We start from the raw sequence: 20,863 nt of genomic DNA, 5'->3' as shown, positions 1-20,863 counted from the left end.
TCAATGTCTCAAAGAAATATATCAATGTCTCAAGGAAATATATCAATGTCTCAAAGAAATATATCAATGTCTCAAAGAAATATATCAATGTCTCACAGAAATATATCAATGTCTCAAAGAAATATATCAATGTCTCAAAGAAATATATCAATGTCTCAAAGAAATATATCAATGTCTCAAAGAAATATATCAATGTCTCAAAGAAATATATCAATGTCTCAAGGAAATATATCAATGTCTTAAAGAAATATCTTCTTAATTATTTCAAATAAAAGTAATATATATTGTTATCTATCATTTGAATATTTTATTTTAAATCACATTCAATCAAACAAATATTGTATCCCACTATTTCAGAAAAAAAAAACCTTGGTATAAAATGTAATTATGTGCCTAAATGAACTCATTCTACAGGTATTGCTGGCTTTGCCAGACTGGTACCAGGTGATGTGTTTGAAGTGGTCATTAAACATGGGGGTCAGAAGTGGAAAACAAAGGGTAGGATAGAAAAGAACAACAGTCAGCGCTGGGACACACCTGAGTTTACCTTCAAGTGTTTGGTGGGGGAAACTCTCAGTATCAAGGTAAATATTTTGGATGGCCTTTACTTAGTTACCCTAGCCCTCTAGAAGAGTCATATTTATAATTGCTTGTTAAGTAGCTGTGGTGAGTAAGAGCACTTGGCTTCCGTGTTGAATGAACTTGGTTTCAAACTTTGTGGGATTGTAATTCTAAATTTATTTACATTCCTGAGTCCTGCAATGAGTATCAAATATCAGTTGAGAAAAAAGTTACTGTTGATTGTGTGGGCATATTGTATTATGTAAATCTTAACTAGGAACTATATCTGTCTGTTAAACTGTGGAAGCTTTGGAAAGGAGAGGCTTGTGTCGATTTTGTAAATGTTCTGAAAACAGGGGTTCTAATTGAACTGATGTGTACATTAAATTATGTCAGCCTCAGATGTTTCGGTTTTAAAATAGCTGATGGAATTGAATTTCTTCTGCATTCTCATTTTGATCTTGGTGGGTTTAGATAACTATGCCAATATATGAGATGAACTGGGCAGTAATTTCAATGTAGCTATCTATGTATTTTTTTCTTCTTTTTCATGTTTTGGGGCTGGTGTTGTATCAGGGTCTTTCGATAGAGTATGCAACTTTGATAGTCAACTTTCTCTGGTGACACTCCACAAAGACCAATTTGAACTGATCGTATTGTTATAGGTTTACTTTATTGGGAATTTGATGAGACTATAAATAGACTATTTTAGACGGACATAGGAATTATGGGATATTAACTAAATAGAAATTATGGGATAGATTTTAACGGACGACAAGAACGACTCACTCCTCTTAGTGACGAGACATCATCTGTAGTAACTGTCGACATTTGGACTGTGCCCCTTCATGTTGGATTAAAGTTGTTTATCAAGATTCATACAGTTTTTCTCAAGTATTTTACACAAGTTAGTATATGTTGTTGGGTGAAGGCGAACTCCAGGATTTAATAAGAAATACTTCATTTCGACCTAGATCTACTAAGACTACTTTTACATCTGTTTACTAAACAGCCCACAACAGTATCTTATTTTAGCCTCAGATAATTAGGTTAAGTTTTAAAATGAGCTGTTACAATTCAACTGGTGTGTGTCTTCTCTAGGCCTCAGAAGTTCGAGCTTTTAAGAGTGTCTTGCTGGGCCAGAAGAACTGCGAGATTTGTCACCCCTCCACACATGACACCACGGGTCAAGGTCTGTTCTCTGCAAACCCTCAGCTGATGACTGTCAGCGTCAATGTACACGGGTCACTCAAGCTTAGCATTATCATTACCTGGAAGTAAGTAGGTCATTTCAGGTACATTGTCATTACACAGAAGTAATTAGGTCATTTAGGTACATTGATGTACATTGAACAAGTCTCTACTGTAAAATATTTTTCAAGTTTCTACATCACGTTTCTCTCCTCTTCTTACAGCCCACTGGATGGCATGGACGAGTCCTTGACCTTGTTTGAACCACCTGTACGATCCCAGGGTAGAAGGCCAGTCTCAGTAATAGGTGCCAATGGTAGCTTGGTGAGTCTAAGAATATTTAGTACTTCAGAAATGTAAGCTACTTAAGACAGCTCCCTATTGTTTTCAAAATCACCTGTCTTTCAAAACCTTTTAGCTCCACCATCAATTATTTTTTTTTATTTATGAAAAATTAAAATACAAGAAATCATTTTGGAAAACACAAGTCATGACTATTTTCTTGTGAAATTTATTTTTTATAGCGATGATTTACAAACATCATTTTTAAATCTTGAACCGTCATCTAAAAAGCTTAAATTGTTCATACACATTGTGTTTGAAATTCTCAATAGAAGAGCCATAGAAGATTTGGGACTATGGAACAAATTGGTTAAAGAAAAGAAGAAAATCTTATTATGATGCTGCTTATATTGACATTTTACAGTCTCTTTTCTCATAAATTACAGATGTTCCTTAGAGAAGATAGTTATGCCCAACATATACCTTGTCTGTTTACGCTTTAAAACTCCCTTAAGTCATCTGTATTCCTGACTAATTAAGCAACCTGTTCCATGCTCTATTCTAATGCCGCTAGAGGAGCCCTTGTATTAATTAGTCCTAGCATGTGGAATATGTTGTATCTGAAAATAAGTTTGGGAACTAGGATTTTGAATAATCATCTATAACTATCGTACCACAAAGATAAGGGGTGAATCTCATCTAACTATTGACACTTATTGATGAAAAGAATTACATTTTCTATTGAATTCAAAACCACTATAATTAATTACAGTTTTAAATTTATATTTTAAAAATGTTCAATTCAAAACATTTTCAAGGTTTTTATACTGCATCTGTTGTTTTTTTCTGCAGTATGGCAGTAGTTCAGATCTAGCATCAGCTTCTGAAAGAAGATTCAACAGTCCTATGCAGAGCCTCAAACAGCGGGATGATAGTGGTATTTATGGTTCTGCCAATTCCTTGCCGAGTCACATGACTCCAGATTCCATGCGTCATGCTCACAGTCTTTCTGGTTCACCCATCTTGCACAGCCATGACTCATCTCTTACCCCAGAACTTCACACGGGCAGGCTGCGCCCTCACAGTGTGATAGCGTCTGATGTGCGGAGTGTTCGGTCGCAGCCATCGCAGCCCACGGCATCTGCCTCAGATCTGTGCAGTCCAAGACCTCACAGCACCTACCTTTTACCACATGTGAGTACCCGTGGTCCTACTGCTTGGGCATTTGAATTTTTGTAATTTATAATATAAAGATATGACTACTTATTCTAAGGGAAATTTTTTATTGCAATTGTGCTTTTTACAGACTTTTTCCTAATATGTCTTTATCATCATTCCTTTGGATTCCTCATGGAACATAGGGCCTCGACAAAAACACGCCACTCTCCACAGTCTCTTGCTAGTTTTTTGATGATTTCCCAGCTCTTCCCGGTCCTCTCTGCTTCTTCTAGTACACTACTACACTGCTTCGCCATGTTCTTTTTGGTCTTCTTCTGCGTCTTGTTCCCTGGGGGTTCCTAGCCCTGTTGTTGGTATCTTTTCTAAGGGTGGGAACAATCCACCTCCACTTCCTCTCTAAGATCTGTACCTCTATATTTTTCTGCCCACTCTACTTTTTCTACTTTGTCGTACCAGTGTATTTTTAGGATATTTCTCAGGCATCTGTTGATGAAGGTCTGTATTTTTTTTGTTGTCGCTTCAGTTGTTCTCCATGTTTCAAAAATTCTTTATTAACTAACAAATAGATATATCTACTTTTGATACATAATGGATTTTACCTTATGTCTTAGTAAATTTCAAAATATTTTTTTTTACTTTACTATTTTAAAAAGTTCTATATTCCCAAATATGTGACTATTTAAAAGATTTAGCAACATCTCAAACATTAACTTTGGCATTATGGTGGATAAAGAGCTGAAAATATGCAAGAACCAAAGACATCAAGTTACTGTGTCACATTAATGCCTTTGTTACAGTGACTTGTATTTCACTGAGAAGTTTTTCTAAGTTTTACACCAATGTGTTAGCACTCAATAAATAAGAATAAATGATCCATGGTACAAAAACTGTACTAGTTCATTCAATAGGGCAGCTTTGATGACTAAGTGTGCTGAGAATTGAGATCGGCAGATTTCATGAAAATGAGATAATTAAAAGTGAAATGTTTTATTCATTATAATGTAAAACTGTAGCTGGAATTTCATTTCTTGTGATAGTATTTATAAACAATTGACTTGGTGTGTTCTATTCCTTCAGTCATTTCTTAAATAAGACACTTGACTTCATTTATTGGTGATAGTATTTATTAACAATTGACTGGTGTGTTCTATTCCTTCAGTCATTTCTTAAATAAGACACGTGACTTCATTTATTTGTGATAGTATTTATTAACAATTGACTGGTGTGTTCTATTCCTTCAGTCATTTCTTAAATAAGACATTTGACTTCATTTATTTGTGATAGTATTTATTAACAATTGACTGGTGTGTTCTATTCTTTCAGTCATTTCTTAAATAAGACACTTGACTTCATTTATTTGTGATAGTATTTATTAACAATTGACTGGTGTGTTCTATTCCTTCAGTCATTTCTTAAATAAGACACTTGACTTCATTTATTTGTGATAGTATTTATTAACAATTGACTGGTGTGTTCTATTCTTTCAGTCATTTCTTAAATAAGACACTTGACTTCATTTATTTGTGATAGTATTTATTAACAATTGACTGGTGTGTTCTATTCTTTCAGTCATTTCTTAAATAAGACACTTGACTTCATTTATTTGTGATAGTATTTATTAACAATTGACTGGTGTGTTCTATTCCTTCAGTCATTTCTTAAATAAGACACTTGACTTCATTTATTTGTGATAGTATTTATTAACAATTGACTGGTGTGTTCTATTCCTTCAGTCATTTCTTAAATAAGACACTTGACTTCATTTATTTGTGATAGTATTTATTAACAATTGACTGGTGTGTTCTATTCTTTCAGTCATTTCTTAAATAAGACACTTGACTTCATTTATTTGTGATAGTATTTATTAACAATTGACTGGTGTGTTCTATTCCTTCAGTCATTTCTTAAATAAGACACTTGACTTCATTTATTTGTGATAGTATTTATTAACAATTGACTGGTGTGTTCTATTCCTTCAGTCATTTCTTAAATAAGACACTTGACTTCATTTATTTGTGATAGTATTTATTAACAATTGACTGGTGTGTTCTATTCTTTCAGTCATTTCTTAAATAAGACACTTGACTTCATTTATTTGTGATAGTATTTATTAACAATTGACTGGTGTGTTCTATTCCTTCAGTCATTTCTTAAATAAGACACTTGACTTCATTTATTTGTGATAGTATTTATTAACAATTGACTGGTGTGTTCTATTCTTTCAGTCATTTCTTAAATAAGACACTTGACTTCATTTATTTGTGATAGTATTTATAAACAATTGACTTGGTGTGTTCTATTCCTTCAGTCATTTCTTAAATAAGACACTTGACTTCATTTATTTGTGATAGTATTTATTAACAATTGACTGGTGTGTTCTATTCCTTCAGTCATTTCTTAAATAAGACACTTGACTTCATTTATTTGTGATAGTATTTATTAACAATTGACTGGTGTGTTCTATTCCTTCAGTCATTTCTTAAATAAGACACTTGACTTCATTTATTTGTGATAGTATTTATTAACAATTGACTGGTGTGTTCTATTCTTTCAGTCATTTCTTAAATAAGACACTTGACTTCATTTATTTGTGATAGTATTTATTAACAATTGACTGGTGTGTTCTATTCCTTCAGTCATTTCTTAAATAAGACACTTGACTTCATTTATTTGTGATAGTATTTATTAACAATTGACTGGTGTGTTCTATTCCTTCAGTCATTTCTTAAATAAGACACTTGACTTCATTTATTTGTCTTTCAGCATGAGACAGGAGCAGTGAGTACATCCTCCTCATCCTCCTCCTCCATCTATCTTTCCCATTCGGCTCTGCCCCCGTCCAGCAGTTCACATATCCCAGAGGTTACTCAGGCCATGGTACCAGGGGTCAAGATCAGCTCAGAAATGATTCCATACGATGCTAGCCTGACGGTAGAAGAGGCACTGGGCAGTCTGACCACCACGCTGGAGGACTTCCTGGGACACTACCCTGAACTTCAGAAGCTTGAAGAGTTAGTTCCTGTGATAGAAGCTTTGATCAGAGTAAGTTTTTTTGTGTTAAGCATTACTTGAAATACAAATATATAGTAGATTATAGAGAAACATTTAGTATATATATAAATATCTCTTATCCAGAAACCATCCAGCACAAGTTCCAGATCTTCCAGTATGAGTGTATCCATTGATTGTGCTATAGAAGAAGCCTTTGAATTTCTCAACACTGAAGATGCACTGGAAGAAGTGGATGAGAATGAAGAGAATGAATTAGAGAGAGAAAAGGAACAATCCAAAATAAAGTATGTGCATGGTTTACTAACCCTTCAGAATAAGACTCACGGATATTTGCATAGACAGATGTTTTAAGAGCTAAACTTGAAATGCATATGTAAAGTTTTTTTTTGTTTTTTTTTTGTAATGATTACAAATGTCTTCATTTTTTATACCTCAGAGATTCTAATCTATCAGACATTGACAAAATCATCCTGAGTCCAGACTCTACTGCTAAAACAGCAGACTCTGGGATTGAATCTTTAGCCAAACGTCTCCACGAGGACACTCAGCTAGGGTCAAGTATGGGGTCCAGCCCAGTGCCTCCATCCAGTGGTAATGAGCAAGTGGATCAGGCTCTGACATATCACCTGACTTACTGTGATAAACTGCTTGAAGTGAGTTTCTTCTGACTTACATAAGGATATACAGAGAATATTTCTTATCTTCTTCAAAAGTGAAGATAATTATCCCATGTTTTTAGTTAGAATGTATTTGTGTATGTTATTTAGATATTTAAATGCTGCTAAGTCATTGCTTTTCCTGGCTGATTCAGGTAACTTGTTCCTTGCTCTAATGCAGCGGTTCTCAACCTTTTGACGACCCCTTTTTACAATCCCCCACTTAGCCGCGACCCCTCCCCCCTGCACACACACACAGCAATAGAAGAATAGACAATAACAATCCATCTTTTCAATGGTCTTTGGCGACCCCTGGCAAATCGTCAATCGACAGGTTGAGAACCCCTGCTCTAATGGCACTAAGAAAGAAGGAGCACTTGTAGGACTTTGTCCTTGCATATGGAATAAGAAATGTGCAATAATCTTTTTGTGTCTTTCTGATTATTTTATTAAATTGTTATAATCATGTAACCACAACCGATCACATCTTCACACTAAGATGTATTCTAGAAAAATGCCATGAATGCAACATAACAATCCACCAACTCTTTATAGACTATAAAATGGCTTATGACAGTATCAGAAGGAAATATCTATATGACACTCTACAAGATTTTGGAATACCCAACAAGCTGACAAAACTTATACATATGACATTAAACAACTCAAAAAGTAAAGTCATAATACAAGGAGAACACTCACGGGAATTTAGGATTAGACGAGGATTAAGACAAGGTGACTCACTTGCATGCTTTTCAATTTAACACTGGAGAGAGTTATAAGAAATATACACATAAACACAAGGGGAACTATTACTAACTACTTCAGGAGAGAAAGCATGGGTCTAAAACCAACAGGGACGATATACAGCCAACCTCTACAATACCTTGCTTATGCCGATGACATTGCCTTATTGGGTTTATGCCGATGACATTGCCTTATTGGGTAAAGTAACCTCTGACATTGCTAGAGCCTTCCCACAACTAGAAGAAGCATCTCGACCAGCAGGACTTGAAGTCAATGACAGTAAAACCAAGTACATCGCAATGACAAGAGACAATCAAACAGAGGGACAATTCAAAATCAAAGACCATGAATTTGAAAATGTCCAAACTGTCAAATAACTAGGAAGCACAATTGATTTAAAAAATGACCTACTAACAGAAATAAAGGAAAGAATAGCAGGAGCCATCATTTACTTAAGAGCAAAACAATATCAAGGAAAACCAAGAAAATAATATTCAAAACCATAATAAGACCAGCAGCAATGTATGCAAGTGAGACCTGGACACTGACTAAGACATCTGAAAATTTACTTAATACTTGGGAACGAAAAATTCTTAGGAAAATCTATGGTGCCATACAGGATGAAACGGGGTGGAGGACACGCACTAACTATGAGATATACCAATTGTATGAAGACCCACCAATAGTGACCGAAATAAAAAAACAGGCTACTTCGGGCAGGTCACCTTGAAAGAATGTCAGATAACAGAGGAGCGAAAATCGTATACAGGCAAAAACTAAAAGGCAGGCGACCCAAAGGCAGACCCTGAATGCTATGGATTGATGATGTGGAAGCAGATCTGCAACAGCTTGGGGTTAGGGCGTGGAGACGAAAGGCCCAGGAGAGATCTGAATGGAAGGATGTGTTGAAGTAGGCCAGAGCCCTCCATGAGCTGTAGCGCCACTGGGATGGATGGATATGATCATGTAAAAAAAAAAATTCATGCTTAAAAAACAAGTGAAATTTGATAGATATTTCTAAACAGATTTAACTCAACCTTATAAACACGTTTTACTTTGAAAAAAAACTTCTGCTTTATTTGTCTTCCAGAATTTGGGCAACTTTGGCCCCTTGAAATGTCGTGAGTTCTATGCCTTGGAACGTCTCCAGAAGCAAACCCAAATTTTGGAAAAACTGGTGGAGATAGCTAAAGCTGGACCAGAGGTGGACTTGCATTCAGGTAACTGTTAGCACAATAATTACACAATCTTTACGTTATGATTGATATAGTAAATAACTTATTGAATCAGGATTTTTCTTATTCAGTCTTAACTGAAGCTTATCTATGTATGTTGTCTAATGTATTGTGACTTATTATGTGTTTTTTTTTATTTTTTAAGAGGAAAAAAAACTTCTAGGCATTGGGCATGTGAAAACTATGAATGGATTAGAAGCTTATGTTGTAATGGACTCTAAGTGATTTCTTTAATCATCATTACAAGATTACAATGATTTATTTAACCATCATGACAATTAATATGCAACCAATTAACCCATGTACTCTGTTAACTCTTTTCCAGTTCTGATGAAAGAGACAAGTGACAAGACACTGAGGGAGCTATGGGTCCTGTGTGTGGACCAGACCCTCCTCTATGTCCACCCAGAGAAAATCATCTCAGTTTTGGAAAATAAATTTGGCCAAAAAATTGCAGAAACATATGACATAAGGCCAATCAGAGGTAAGTCTTTGCAACAAATATTTGAGAAATAAGGTTTATGTCTATTAAAGCTTTAAAAAAACAGATAAATAAAAAACAGATAAATAAAAAAACAGATAAATTTGTGCCAGCCATTCAACTAACCTTTTTTGTTCTCACCAGTCTTCTATCAGTTGCTGGCGCGGGTATTGGGTGTACCAACCTACGTCCCAGAATCTGGTAAAACATCCATCGTCACACTGCATCAGTTCATGACCTACTTTATGGACGGAGAAAGTTTGAACAAACTGGAAACGATAGCAGAGGAATGTAAGTATGCATTCATAGACCTACAGTCCCACAAAGCATACAGCCTCACAAAGCAGTGGTTTGCACACAGATCATCAGTATGGTGGCCCACATCTCATAGGACATAAGAGAGTTCCCAGAACATAGATACCTTATTTATCATTTAATGGGGTCTAGGCATATATCACAAAGCAAGAGATAAATCTTTTTTTTTTTTTCAGTGTATTAAAGTCTAGGAGCAGGGTTGTTTGTCATTTTTTTAAATGATTGGTGACAAAATAAAATTGTCATATAGTGTAAAAATGTTTTGTATTTCTACATAAATGATATCTACAATCTAGTGTTCTCCTGACATAAGTATAAATATTGTAACTGCAAGAGATATCAATTATATTTTCCACATCAAATTTTTGGTTTCTCTTTGACTTTGCAATGATTATAACTTAATGGAGTTAATGGAATAAAATGTATACATTACTTTATAATTGCTTTCAGTGCGCCTCTTGGATCGCTTGAGCTCTGGCAGCACTGACACAGTCCTTAAGGCCATTCTGACTTTAAGGGAAGATCTGCCGGTCCCAACTGGTCTTAAGATGATGGCCAAACTGTTGACCAGTGGTAACCGTGAAACCCAGCAGTCAGCGGCTTCTTACTTGAAGATAATTAACAGAGACAAAACAAAGAGGGACAAGGTATGTAGTTTCAAAAAGTTAACAAGACTCTCAGCTTTTGTTTTGCAAGACATAAATAAGTTTTAGTCTACATAAAGATGTTCAGAGTTGGCATTAATATGTTCACAATACATCATGGAAGCCTAAGGCTTGAATGGGACATTAAAATCATATGAATATTGATATTTTGGCAAAATTTAGAGGATAGGTTTAAGACATTATTTAGTTCTTTTCTCAATCATGTTAATGTTGTGACTCAATCCACTGTTGCATGATTTTGTCATCATTGTTAGATTTTAGAATTTAATCCAATTGGAGTCAGTTTTTTTTCTATACCAATATTATAATCATTTACTTATTTTAACTCAGGAAGATTTTCTACATTAAGACTGACTGTCAGCTTTTTTAAAGTGTCTCTATGGGAAATATGACACTTGAGGCCCATAGTCTCATATTTGGCTATTTGCTCTTGTTTTATAGGTCATGGTCATATTGGTGGAAGGTTTAGAAGATCACATTGCTGAGATAAGAGCAGGCTGCTGTGCGGCTCTGGCTGTTATTGAGGTAACTGTCGCCATTAATAATTTTTGTACAAGAAAATGTTTTGTAAGGTGCCGACTTTAAAAAAAAAATGTTTTTCATTTAAGCACCTTTCTGTTCCCCAGTACATTATTAATTATTACTTATGCACACTCAGAAATAAAACTATAATGATATACAACAAAACATTTTAACAAGAAAAGTTCCTTTTTCAAATACTTGATGTAATGTACCAATAGTAGAGACTATGTTTTAAAGAGAGAATACTTGATGCCATCTCTCCAGGCTGAAGAGAGCATTGACCAGCTAGTTCATGTGAGCCAATCAGATACTTCCTCAACTGTAAGGAGGAAAGCTAAAGAAGCTCTCTATGCTTTAGGTAGGTTGTGCCACTTGGCTGTTTTATATCTCTACAACTTCTTCAATCATAAGCTACAGCTTTAGAAATAGATTTTGTTTTAGGTAGGTTGTGCCGCTTCTCTGTTTTATATCTACAACTTCTTCAATCATAAGCTACAGCTTTAGAAATAGATTTTGTTTTAGGTATGTTGTGCCCCTTGTCTGTTTTACATCTACAACTTCTTCAATGATAAGCTACAGCTTTAGAAATAGATTTTGTTTTAGGTAGGTTGTGTCCCTTGTCTGTTTTATATCTACAACTTCTTCAATGATAAGCTACAGCTTTAGAAATAGATTTTGTTTTAGGTAGGTTGTGCCCCTTGTCTTTTTTACATCAACTTCTTCAATCATAAGCTACAGCTTTAGAAATAGATTTTGCTTTCTGTTGGATATAGTATTTGTTAACTAGCTTCAAAGCATCCCACTTTCAACCAAAATAACTATTTCATCTCTTGAGGATATTTTCAATGAATGTAAAAAAAAATAAAAATTTCTATGTGATAAAGTGTTTTAAGTCACAGGTTCACTCTCAAAATTTAGTCAGTAAAAAAAAGGTTAATTCTCTGAAATATATACCCATGAAGAATCTTTTTTGACAATAACGAACTGAAACAAATGTGTAAATCTTGTTTTTTTAAAAATTAAAACAACAAAAAAGTTGCACTCCATACTTCCAATTTTTTAAATTAAGTAAACAACTTAATGCTCAACATGCCTCATGTTCTGCCTTGAGTGTTGGCAGCAAAAGTAACTAGACCAGTAAGATGCTAATGATTAAACAGAAGAAAAGAAGGTTGCTCTTTTGCAGAAGTTGGCTACCATTATGTTAGCTTGTAAACGCTTTTAAGGGAATGGGAAATTTTTATTTAGCAGTTTAAAGTGTTAGGGGATGTTCTGCTGTTCATATCCCCAAAAAAATATTCATATATAAAATTAAATACAGCGTCTCCTCTTTGTAGAAATTTAACTGTCACTGGCAGTTTTGGAACGTATCCCCAGCGAAAGGGCACACTGTATTTTAGTGTTACAGCCTGCTGAGTCATCTCAGTATTATCTGATACACAAGGTTTTAAGTTGAACATGTCTGTGTTTCTTTAGATTTACACATGGTTTTAACTCTGACTCGGAAATTATTTTCCACATTTGGATGGAATACATTTTTTTTTTGGCCTTTCAGAGTGAAAAGAATGCTTCGATTAAACTTTTATTCCTTTTTTTTTTTATCAGAAAATAATATATTTAGTATAGAATTAAAAAAGAATGCATGCCCTTTTTATATAGCACAAAGCAAAGACCTGATTTTGGAAACATTTAATGATCCATATTGAAAATAAAGACATCATATTTATCCATAGTGCCACAAAACTTTAGATAGAACACATCTACAACACATAAAATGGAAATTTTGAGCTAATTATTTATTTCACTACTATTGGAAAAATGAAAACTGACCATGATATTAGATCTAGGAAATATATTATGATTCAAAGTAGGGAAAAAAATTATTTATGATATTTATTCATATTTCCACATAACTTTATATGAAAACCATTTTAAAACGCATACAATGAATGTTCTGAGCCCATTATCTCCTATCACTAACACCCAGAACATAAATCTAATGAAAGTTGCACATTTCTGTGTTTCTTTAGGTTGACATGTGGTTTTAAGTTGCACATTTCTGTGTTTCTTTTAGGTGATGCTGGTAGAAAAGCTGTGGAAGAAGCTCAACTTGGATCTCAAGGTTTTCAAGGTTTACAGATGAGAAAACTTTAACTCAAGGTCCAGCACTAAATAATCTTGGATGTGGCTGGGAAAATCAAATGTTCATGTTTATCACAGTCGTATTTCTAGACTACACCCATGTTGAGGCTAAAGTTAGGCTGGAATATATCACAAGAGATTCAATTTTCTCTTTATATTTGTTTTTGTTCCAACTAACTTACAGAATTAATAGATCTATATACGTTCCAAACTAAATATCCAAAATTGACCCAATAAACCTACATGGGACCTCTAAAAAAACTGATGTGCATGAATATGTTGGTGATATTGTACTGACCTTTGACACTTGTGTAATCCTGAATAGATCCTCAAAACTAAGTCAGTCATCTCTTTTTACATGACAATACCCATTGACCATGACTTGACTTTAAATTTATTTAGCTGTTTGTGTTCTGTATGACCCCCCAACTCCACCAAACTCTAGGTAGAAATCATTGATGTCATTAAACAAAATTCAGAAGTTTAGTGCATTATATCCTTAAGTTCAAAGTGCTATTCATGCTAGGACAATTTGGTTCACAATCCAAGGCATTAGCTTCATAGCATTAAATGTTGTGTCATTTTACTTTGCTGACAAAATGTCAGTAAGCTGACCTCTTGACATCCGTCAGTGTGCGACATATCCACTCAATACTGTCACATAAAAACACTAGTCATCAATCACTCAAGTCACTTTTTATTTGACTGTAATACAGGCAACAAAATCATTACATAAGAATTCCCAAATGTTTCCATCCAATATTCAGACCTCAGTCAATACCTATATATATTTTTTTTTTCCTTGCACTGCATTTACACTTATACTAAATCAAATCCTTTTTTTTTTAAAGTTGACAAGTTTTATTTTAAAGCTTGGAACTAACTGGCAATATATTATGATTGTTTTTAACTGCAATATATGGGTCATTTATTTGTGTATGATATGTTAATGTAGTCTAACCACTGATTAGTCTAGTTGTATAGCTTCATAAAACTGATATTAGACTGTATTTCAACATTGAATGGGATGGTTGTCATAGGGCCTCTTAATGAAAACAAGGGTCAAGGCAAACATTTTGATGCAAGCAACACCTGAGTCTGTTTTGTATCATGACCTTTGTTAAGCAACTGGGGACTACATTGCTGCCACCATGCATGTCCACTGAATTCACTATGCATGAAGTTAAGACATTTATTTATTCACTCAACTGTTTTCTTTTTACCTGCTGCAAATGTTGAGCTTTTTTTTTTTTGTTTAGCTGAGAAAGTGTTAACATTTTTTTTTAGAGCAATTGTTGATAGTTTTTTTTTGTTTGCGCAAGAAAATTTGGTAAATTTACCAATGGCATGTTTGTCTAGCTGTATAGCTTAGCAGTATGATATGCAATGATATTGACTGTATATAGTGTACCTATCAACAGTGTTTTTCAACATCTTTCAACATGCTTGTGTTGGGTAATAAATCCAAAGATTTGTTTTGTTTAAAGATCTCCTGGTTATATTTTGTAATCATTATTGTTCACTTCCTGCAAGTTTGAGTTTAGTCACACCAAAAGATGGTGAAATAGCATATGAATGGCATCAGTCTTCAACACCACAAATTCAAATTGATATGAATGCTGGCACACCTGTGATTTTCTTTAGGTTGATTCTCATCCATGACATCAGCTTACCTGGTTGATTTCACTTACATTCATGTTGGTTTTATTTTACAGTGGATGAAGAAGCTCAGAACAAATGCTACACTAGTCAGCCATGGAGCCAAGTTTGTAGAAAATGTTAAATTTGATACATCTTATGTCACAAGTAGCTTGAATTCATTCCATCCCTAAATAGCAAGCTTTCTACTTAATGTCAAGTTAGCAAAGAGTTTTGTCCCATTGCATCTCCACTTGAAAGCAGCATTATAATCTACACCTAACAAACATTGTACTGTTTCACTCTTGTGTACGTGGCTGGCTAGATAGTTTCATGTAGTGATCAAACTTGAACACACAGTATCTTGTATCTTTTGTATTGCATCAAAGTCTAGCACATGAAGTTATTTTGTTTGTCAACCTCCAGTCAAAGCTCCAGCAGCAGCAAGATGATATTATTGCTTAGAACAAATTGTTCAAGGTTACACACTTTCTACTCCTGATTTGTTTTGTATTGTTGATCCATTTTTTTTTTGTTGCTGTACAAATGTATGCCATTCAATCTTTGTATTCTGATACTGACAGGAAGCTGTTTGCTTGACTTGTACATAACATCGTCTCCACCATAATGAACTTCTATACATAATTGTTGTCTCTCTTATTATATGGGTCAGTTGCAACTGTTTGTGCATTCATACAATCCATTGGTACATGCAGTAGTAGCTCAATGTAGAGCAGCTTACCATTCTTAGCTAAATATAGACTAAATGTCAGGTCATTATAAGTCACACACTTCTCTTGATTATTCCAACTAAAGAGTGCTATCTCCTACTGTTGCTGGTAGATCAAAGATGTTTTTTCCCCCATCACTAGCACGTCATTTTGGCTTCTCTCTCTTTTTTTCCCCTTAGGTTGGGTTATGTCTGAACATTAGCCAACACTTCTAGGACTTGTTTAGTCTACAGTTTATTAGTTCATGTTTTGAGGAACAATAAAGCTATAAGTTTGTTAACTATGTATCAAAAAGCCAGTACTATATTATATGTATTCCTGATCTGTGATCATGTGACCTCTGTTCATACAGAAAGAATTTTTTTTTTTGTAATGAACTTTTTGCCAATCATTATTTGTACACTTCCATTGAGAATTTGAACAATTGTACAAAATTGTAGATTTTGTGGCTGTGGCCTTTTTTTTTTTTTTGTTTTTACTGGCTCATGAGATTTGATTTTTATTGCAACCCATTTGTTTAGGTGACCATACCTCAATGTGCTACTACCAGCAGTTTCTCATGGCCAGATTTTTCAAGCATTTTAACTCACCCTGTGAAACTTCTGTTATGGTTAATTAGTTATTCACTATCTAGGGAGTATATGTTTTAAGTTTCACATTTGGCTAAGAATTGTTGTTTTTCAGTTCAATTGTACGCCTAATTAAAAGACTAAATATCTTCCTAAATCTTGTTTAATTAGATGCATCCTAGAAATGTTTATTTTTAGACCTAGATGCATCGTAGGTCAACTTGATATCACCATTTTTTTTTTTTTAATTGAAGCATTTGTATATTTTCTTGTCAATATGGAGACTTTTGTTTATAGACACACACACACACACTTATGCATGCATATTTTTTTTGTTCAACTTGTAAATAGTTTGTGTGTGTGTTTACATTGAATGTTTACTGTACCTATATAATTTTACTATTCAGCTGATGGAAGTTTGACTGGTGAGAGTGATCCTATGATTCTGTTTACATAATAAAACATTTAACGCTTTGATCATTTGGTTCTTATTAAATTGTTATTTGCACATTTCTTGCTGTTTCACTTTGTACAAAAATAAAATTTCTTGAGTTGCCCAGTACTATTAGCCTTTAGATTACATGGAAAAGTTACATTTCTTAACAGATCAGAACAAAAGCCTTCAAAGAATCACCAGCGGATAGACTCTTATCAATATAAACAATCTTGGCCTTATCTTAAGCCACAAGACTTTTTTTTATCTTGACAGCATGAGCCTGTGTTAAGAGCAAGAATATTTGAACTATTCAAAATACAGATGCTTCCTTCAAATGAAATTAATTTGAACCAGATAACTTCATATGTGTACGCATCTCCATTATCAGTTTATCATATCTTCTAAAAAACAAAATACAAAAATACCAGTAATTAAAAAGGTTATCAAAGGGAAAAAACTCAAAAACTATATCTCAATAATGCTAAAGTTATTTCCCTTATTTGATATTAAACAAAATAGACTAATTGGTTAATTTTTATTAATTGATTGTTTTGTTAATTACAATAAATAATTAAAGTTTCTTGATCCGCGAGAAAGAGTATAGAAGAAACGTGTACAATTATCTAATGGATCAAAACACTACATGTTTAGCCATATATGTGAACACTGATGGATTAAGTTCATTTGTTGCTATCCAACAAAATTACGAGGTACCAGTAATTAATTAACTGGTTAATTTTTTTCGATTCATGCATCGTCTTTGCCAATGAATAGCTGTGCAAAGTTTCAACTTGATCTTATAATGGGTGTAGGAGAAATAACATATTCAAACTTTTATCAGAGCTGATATTAGCTTTGTAATAAACATTTAAGCATTCACCGTAAATAAAAACAACTTAGTTTGTAAGACAAATACTTAACTACTCTTTGTAATGCAGTAAACAAATACAACAAAAAAAAACGGCAAGGCATTTAGGGTTTTAACATCTCTTTCATCATTTCTTATCTACGGAATGAAAACAAATTTGTCTGACATAATTTTACTCTTCCCTCAGCTTCACTCTTCATGATAACAAAAAAAAATGTTCAGCTACGATGTGAGGTTTCAAAAATACAGTTTATGTACAACTTAGTATTTTCAAACCGAATGTATTTTTATTCTGACACCCAGTATCACAATTTCAGGTTTTCATTTTTCTCTAAAGATAAACATTTTTTCCTATGGTTTCAAGTTTTTTTGTTTTTTTTTTCTAAAACTTAATGAAACTTAATTTCATGTTTCTCCAGGTTATGTGGTAATATGAATGCATGCTCAATGAGTTGGTGGTATAAACTGAAGCTTACCTATAGAAATAAGACTAGCAGATTCCAAAGTAGAAATAAGACTAGCAGATTCCAAACCTACTTTGTTTGTAAGGCTGCTTAAACAAAAAGTTTGTGCACTGTCTACTTTTTTTTACAAATACATTTAAAAAAAACATAAGAAAACTGCGGCAGTTCAAATCATTAGAACTAAGTGCAACAAAACGAAGGTCAACATTTTGGATTATTTGACATATTAGGGATTCAATCTTGGACAAGATATAACGCGAAAATAGAAATTTGATGAAAACATCTGTTGGATCTGCCAAACCTATCTACTCATTAATTTATTAATATTGTCAACTTTATTCAGAGGATGACGACTCAATAAATGCCAGACAATGAGCCACACTTGTTTTATATGTGATCTTGTCATAATCATATAAACTAGCGCCAAAGGTTTAAAAGATTTAATTCTTGCATTACAAATTACTGAATAAATATCTTTCCATTGCTCACATTGTATACAGGAACATTTATTCACACAGATGGCTGCTGTCTAGCTGCCAGATTGTCTTCTGGGGTGGTAAAAGCTACAAGGGAGCATTCAGGCCGAGTCAGCCCTCCCAGTGAACCTACTCTGTGATATTGTTATAATATATGTATGACCTAGAACCCTTCGTGCATTGCTTTGTTTTCAACTCAGGCATTATAAACAAACCACCTGAGGGCTAACTGTTTCACTATTTAGCAAGACTTCAGAAAACATGTTTTTCCACTTTTCATTTTGTTCCCATTTCTGGAACCAGTTATCTACCTTGGGTCTCAGCTCATCAATCAAGTTGAATGGTGCGGTGAAAGAAAAAATAGTATGAGTCAGACATGACGTAGGGTAAGTAAATGAGCTTGACAGATGACCGACAACTTGAAATAAAACTAAATGTTGGCCAGTAAGACAATTGCCATCATCTGCGCAACTATCATACCAATATACACAAGGATAACCCAAAAATAGCCCAAACAGACAAGGTCCATTAAGGTCAGTTGATTGTTCAATATTATGCAGTGTGGGGGCGTCAGACGACTGTGATGTGTTCTGAACAAAACTGAGAAAGGTGTCAAAGGTTTTTGCCACTTTACCCTCCGAAACAAGACCTGGAAGCTGCAGTTTTGAACTGATGTCTATAAATGATGTCTTTTGTAAGCTGCTCTTAATGAAGGAATCAAGTGAAGCAGCATTGTAGATGATGATGTCACTACCTAATGATGCAACACCCAAACTACCTTGGATGAGACCAGTGTTATGTAAGTGCCGGATTAATACTAGCATATCCTTGGGTGACGCAAGCCAAAGGTCAAACAGGCAAGAGGCCTTGATTTCATTGTCCACTAGTTGTAGGTCTACGGCTGCCGACTTCCATCTTTTTAAACATTTCTTGCCAAACACAAAATAGAAAGCTTGCTTCCAATGATTCATTTTATATTTGTGATGGTATCTGAAACACAAAGAAAAAATCAAGGGTATCAGTTCATTAAGTTTCATCTGAACTTTGTACAGGAAGAGTTTGAAGGAAGTATATGTTTCACATCATTAACTACGCAGAACCCAAATGTTAAGTTAATAAATTCAAAAAGGATACTGGAAAGCTTGAAAACAAATTTTCAATTGTTGTTTATTTATATTGGTACAAACTAAAAATCAGTATTATATTTTAAGATTAAATTCTACAAAGATCAGGAAATTGCCAATACATAAATACTGTTTGTTTTTTTTACAATGAGATAGTTAGATGCTGATCATAAATAAATTTAGCAATAATAGTACTATTATTGTTAAATATTTCAAAAATAAAGTATAGAATATCAAATTTATTTGCAAAAAGAAAATGTATTAGTCTCTCAAATTTATAAAAGATTCTTGACAAAAATATTGTAAATACTTTGCATATATATTCATTGTTTTACATTGCTATAACTTATCAATACAAGGCAAAGAAATTTGTTTCATGTTTAGGTCAAAGTTAAAGCTGTTATCAATGAACTAAATTTATTAATGGCAAAATAAAGTTGGTAATGAACAAGTAGACTCATTTCTCTCTCTCTTTATGAGTTTATAACAAGCTCAGCTTAAATTGATGCTGATACTCACAAATGCACAACACAGTTTTTGGAGAGTTTGCAAATCAGCGTGAAAAACTATTTTCTTATTTAAAAACAAAAATTTTAATTGGATAATAAGATAAACATTTAACATTAACACTAAAACACAACATAAGAGTAGTAATACTGTGATTAGGTACTAAGTAAATTAGTATAATAATTAATATATACAATTATAATCATTTATATACAAAGAAAACTATAGTATATGTCACTATGTGGAGAGCTCCCTGATTTGTGAACCACTGCACAATTTATCTCATATATAATATTCATATTGGTCTAGTCATCTCAACGCTCTAAGATAATATTATACTGAGAACAAGCAAGAAGAAGAAGAATCATGTATATTTATAATGATTAGTATAAGAGTCTAGATATACTACTGTTACTAACTGTAACAAAAATAAATCTACCTTTACATCACACTACACTGACTACACAGACACAGTACTACCACTACACAGTGAGCACACTACTACTAAATCTATTACTAGAAATAGAATACTTGATAATCTAAGATAACCAGTACTAGATACTAAGATAAAATCATAGATCTATATATTTATTATTATATTCTATTATATTATAAAATATAAATTATTTAGATATATATTCTAATTTCTAGTTTCTTGGTCTATTTAGTTAATTTAGTTAGTAATTTACACAATCACAAGTGACAAGTCTTAGTCTACACTACGACTACACTGTACAGTAAGTGGATTAGATTTAGATTTTAAATATGTTGTCTGAATCAGCAAGGAAAACAATTACCAAACAAAAGACTTAGCGAGTTTAAAACAAGCACAACTAGACTAACACATGAATAATCGTCGGACGTAGATCTAGTGGTAGACTCAAGATCTTGATCTAGATCATTAGATGATCTATTTTAAGGGACGTACCATTTCTTAGTGTGTTTGTTTTGTATACATTGTAAATTATTTGTAGTGACCTCCCTTTAAATATCGATATCTAAGTATCGCTTCAGAAAAAAAAATTAAAATGCTTCTGTAGTTGTACAGTCTAGTTGTAGACT

The 20,863-nt window shown here is 33.5% G+C and overlaps 2 protein-coding genes across 12 annotated transcripts in view; one reads left to right on the top strand and one right to left on the bottom strand.

The window, feature by feature from the left end:
• Nucleotides 1-16,403, top strand: part of LOC106071066 (rho family-interacting cell polarization regulator 1-like) — a 73,397-nt gene extending 56,994 nt beyond the window's left edge. For all 9 annotated transcript variants that reach the window (XM_056045044.1, XM_056045043.1, XM_056045045.1 and 6 more), the window contains 14 exons: nucleotides 415-584; nucleotides 1,663-1,838; nucleotides 1,977-2,076; nucleotides 2,887-3,228; nucleotides 5,977-6,255; nucleotides 6,349-6,509; nucleotides 6,662-6,878; nucleotides 8,719-8,848; nucleotides 9,189-9,347; nucleotides 9,489-9,635; nucleotides 10,110-10,306; nucleotides 10,766-10,849; nucleotides 11,111-11,204; nucleotides 12,921-16,403. In XM_056045044.1, coding sequence (XP_055901019.1) covers nucleotides 415-584; nucleotides 1,663-1,838; nucleotides 1,977-2,076; nucleotides 2,887-3,228; nucleotides 5,977-6,255; nucleotides 6,349-6,509; nucleotides 6,662-6,878; nucleotides 8,719-8,848; nucleotides 9,189-9,347; nucleotides 9,489-9,635; nucleotides 10,110-10,306; nucleotides 10,766-10,849; nucleotides 11,111-11,204; nucleotides 12,921-13,000 — 2,336 coding nt within the window. In that variant the 3' untranslated portion in view covers nucleotides 13,001-16,403. The remainder of the gene's footprint in view (nucleotides 1-414; nucleotides 585-1,662; nucleotides 1,839-1,976; nucleotides 2,077-2,886; nucleotides 3,229-5,976; nucleotides 6,256-6,348; nucleotides 6,510-6,661; nucleotides 6,879-8,718; nucleotides 8,849-9,188; nucleotides 9,348-9,488; nucleotides 9,636-10,109; nucleotides 10,307-10,765; nucleotides 10,850-11,110; nucleotides 11,205-12,920) is intronic.
• Nucleotides 16,404-17,807: 1,404 nt separating this feature from the next.
• LOC106071065 (UPF0739 protein C1orf74 homolog) lies at nucleotides 17,808-20,841 on the bottom strand. 3 transcript variants are annotated; one of them, XM_056045056.1, is made up of 2 exons: nucleotides 20,730-20,841; nucleotides 17,808-19,160 (listed from the first exon to the last, which is right to left on the bottom strand). In XM_056045056.1, the coding sequence occupies exon 2, from the start codon at nucleotides 19,139-19,141 to the stop codon at nucleotides 18,374-18,376; it is 768 nt and encodes a 255-aa protein (XP_055901031.1). In that variant the 5' UTR covers nucleotides 19,142-19,160; nucleotides 20,730-20,841; the 3' UTR covers nucleotides 17,808-18,373. The 3 variants fall into 3 exon arrangements, with proteins under 3 accessions (XP_055901031.1, XP_013086552.2, XP_055901032.1); XM_013231098.2 differs by lacking the exon at nucleotides 20,730-20,841 and adding an exon at nucleotides 20,645-20,726; XM_056045057.1 differs by lacking the exon at nucleotides 20,730-20,841 and adding an exon at nucleotides 20,599-20,718.
• Nucleotides 20,842-20,863: the final 22 nt, after the last annotated feature.

Source organism: Biomphalaria glabrata, chromosome 10 (genome assembly GCF_947242115.1).
Source record: "Biomphalaria glabrata chromosome 10, xgBioGlab47.1, whole genome shotgun sequence".
NCBI classification, from domain to species: Eukaryota; Metazoa; Mollusca; class Gastropoda; family Planorbidae; genus Biomphalaria; species Biomphalaria glabrata.
This window is presented reverse-complemented; position numbering and strand designations above follow the sequence as displayed.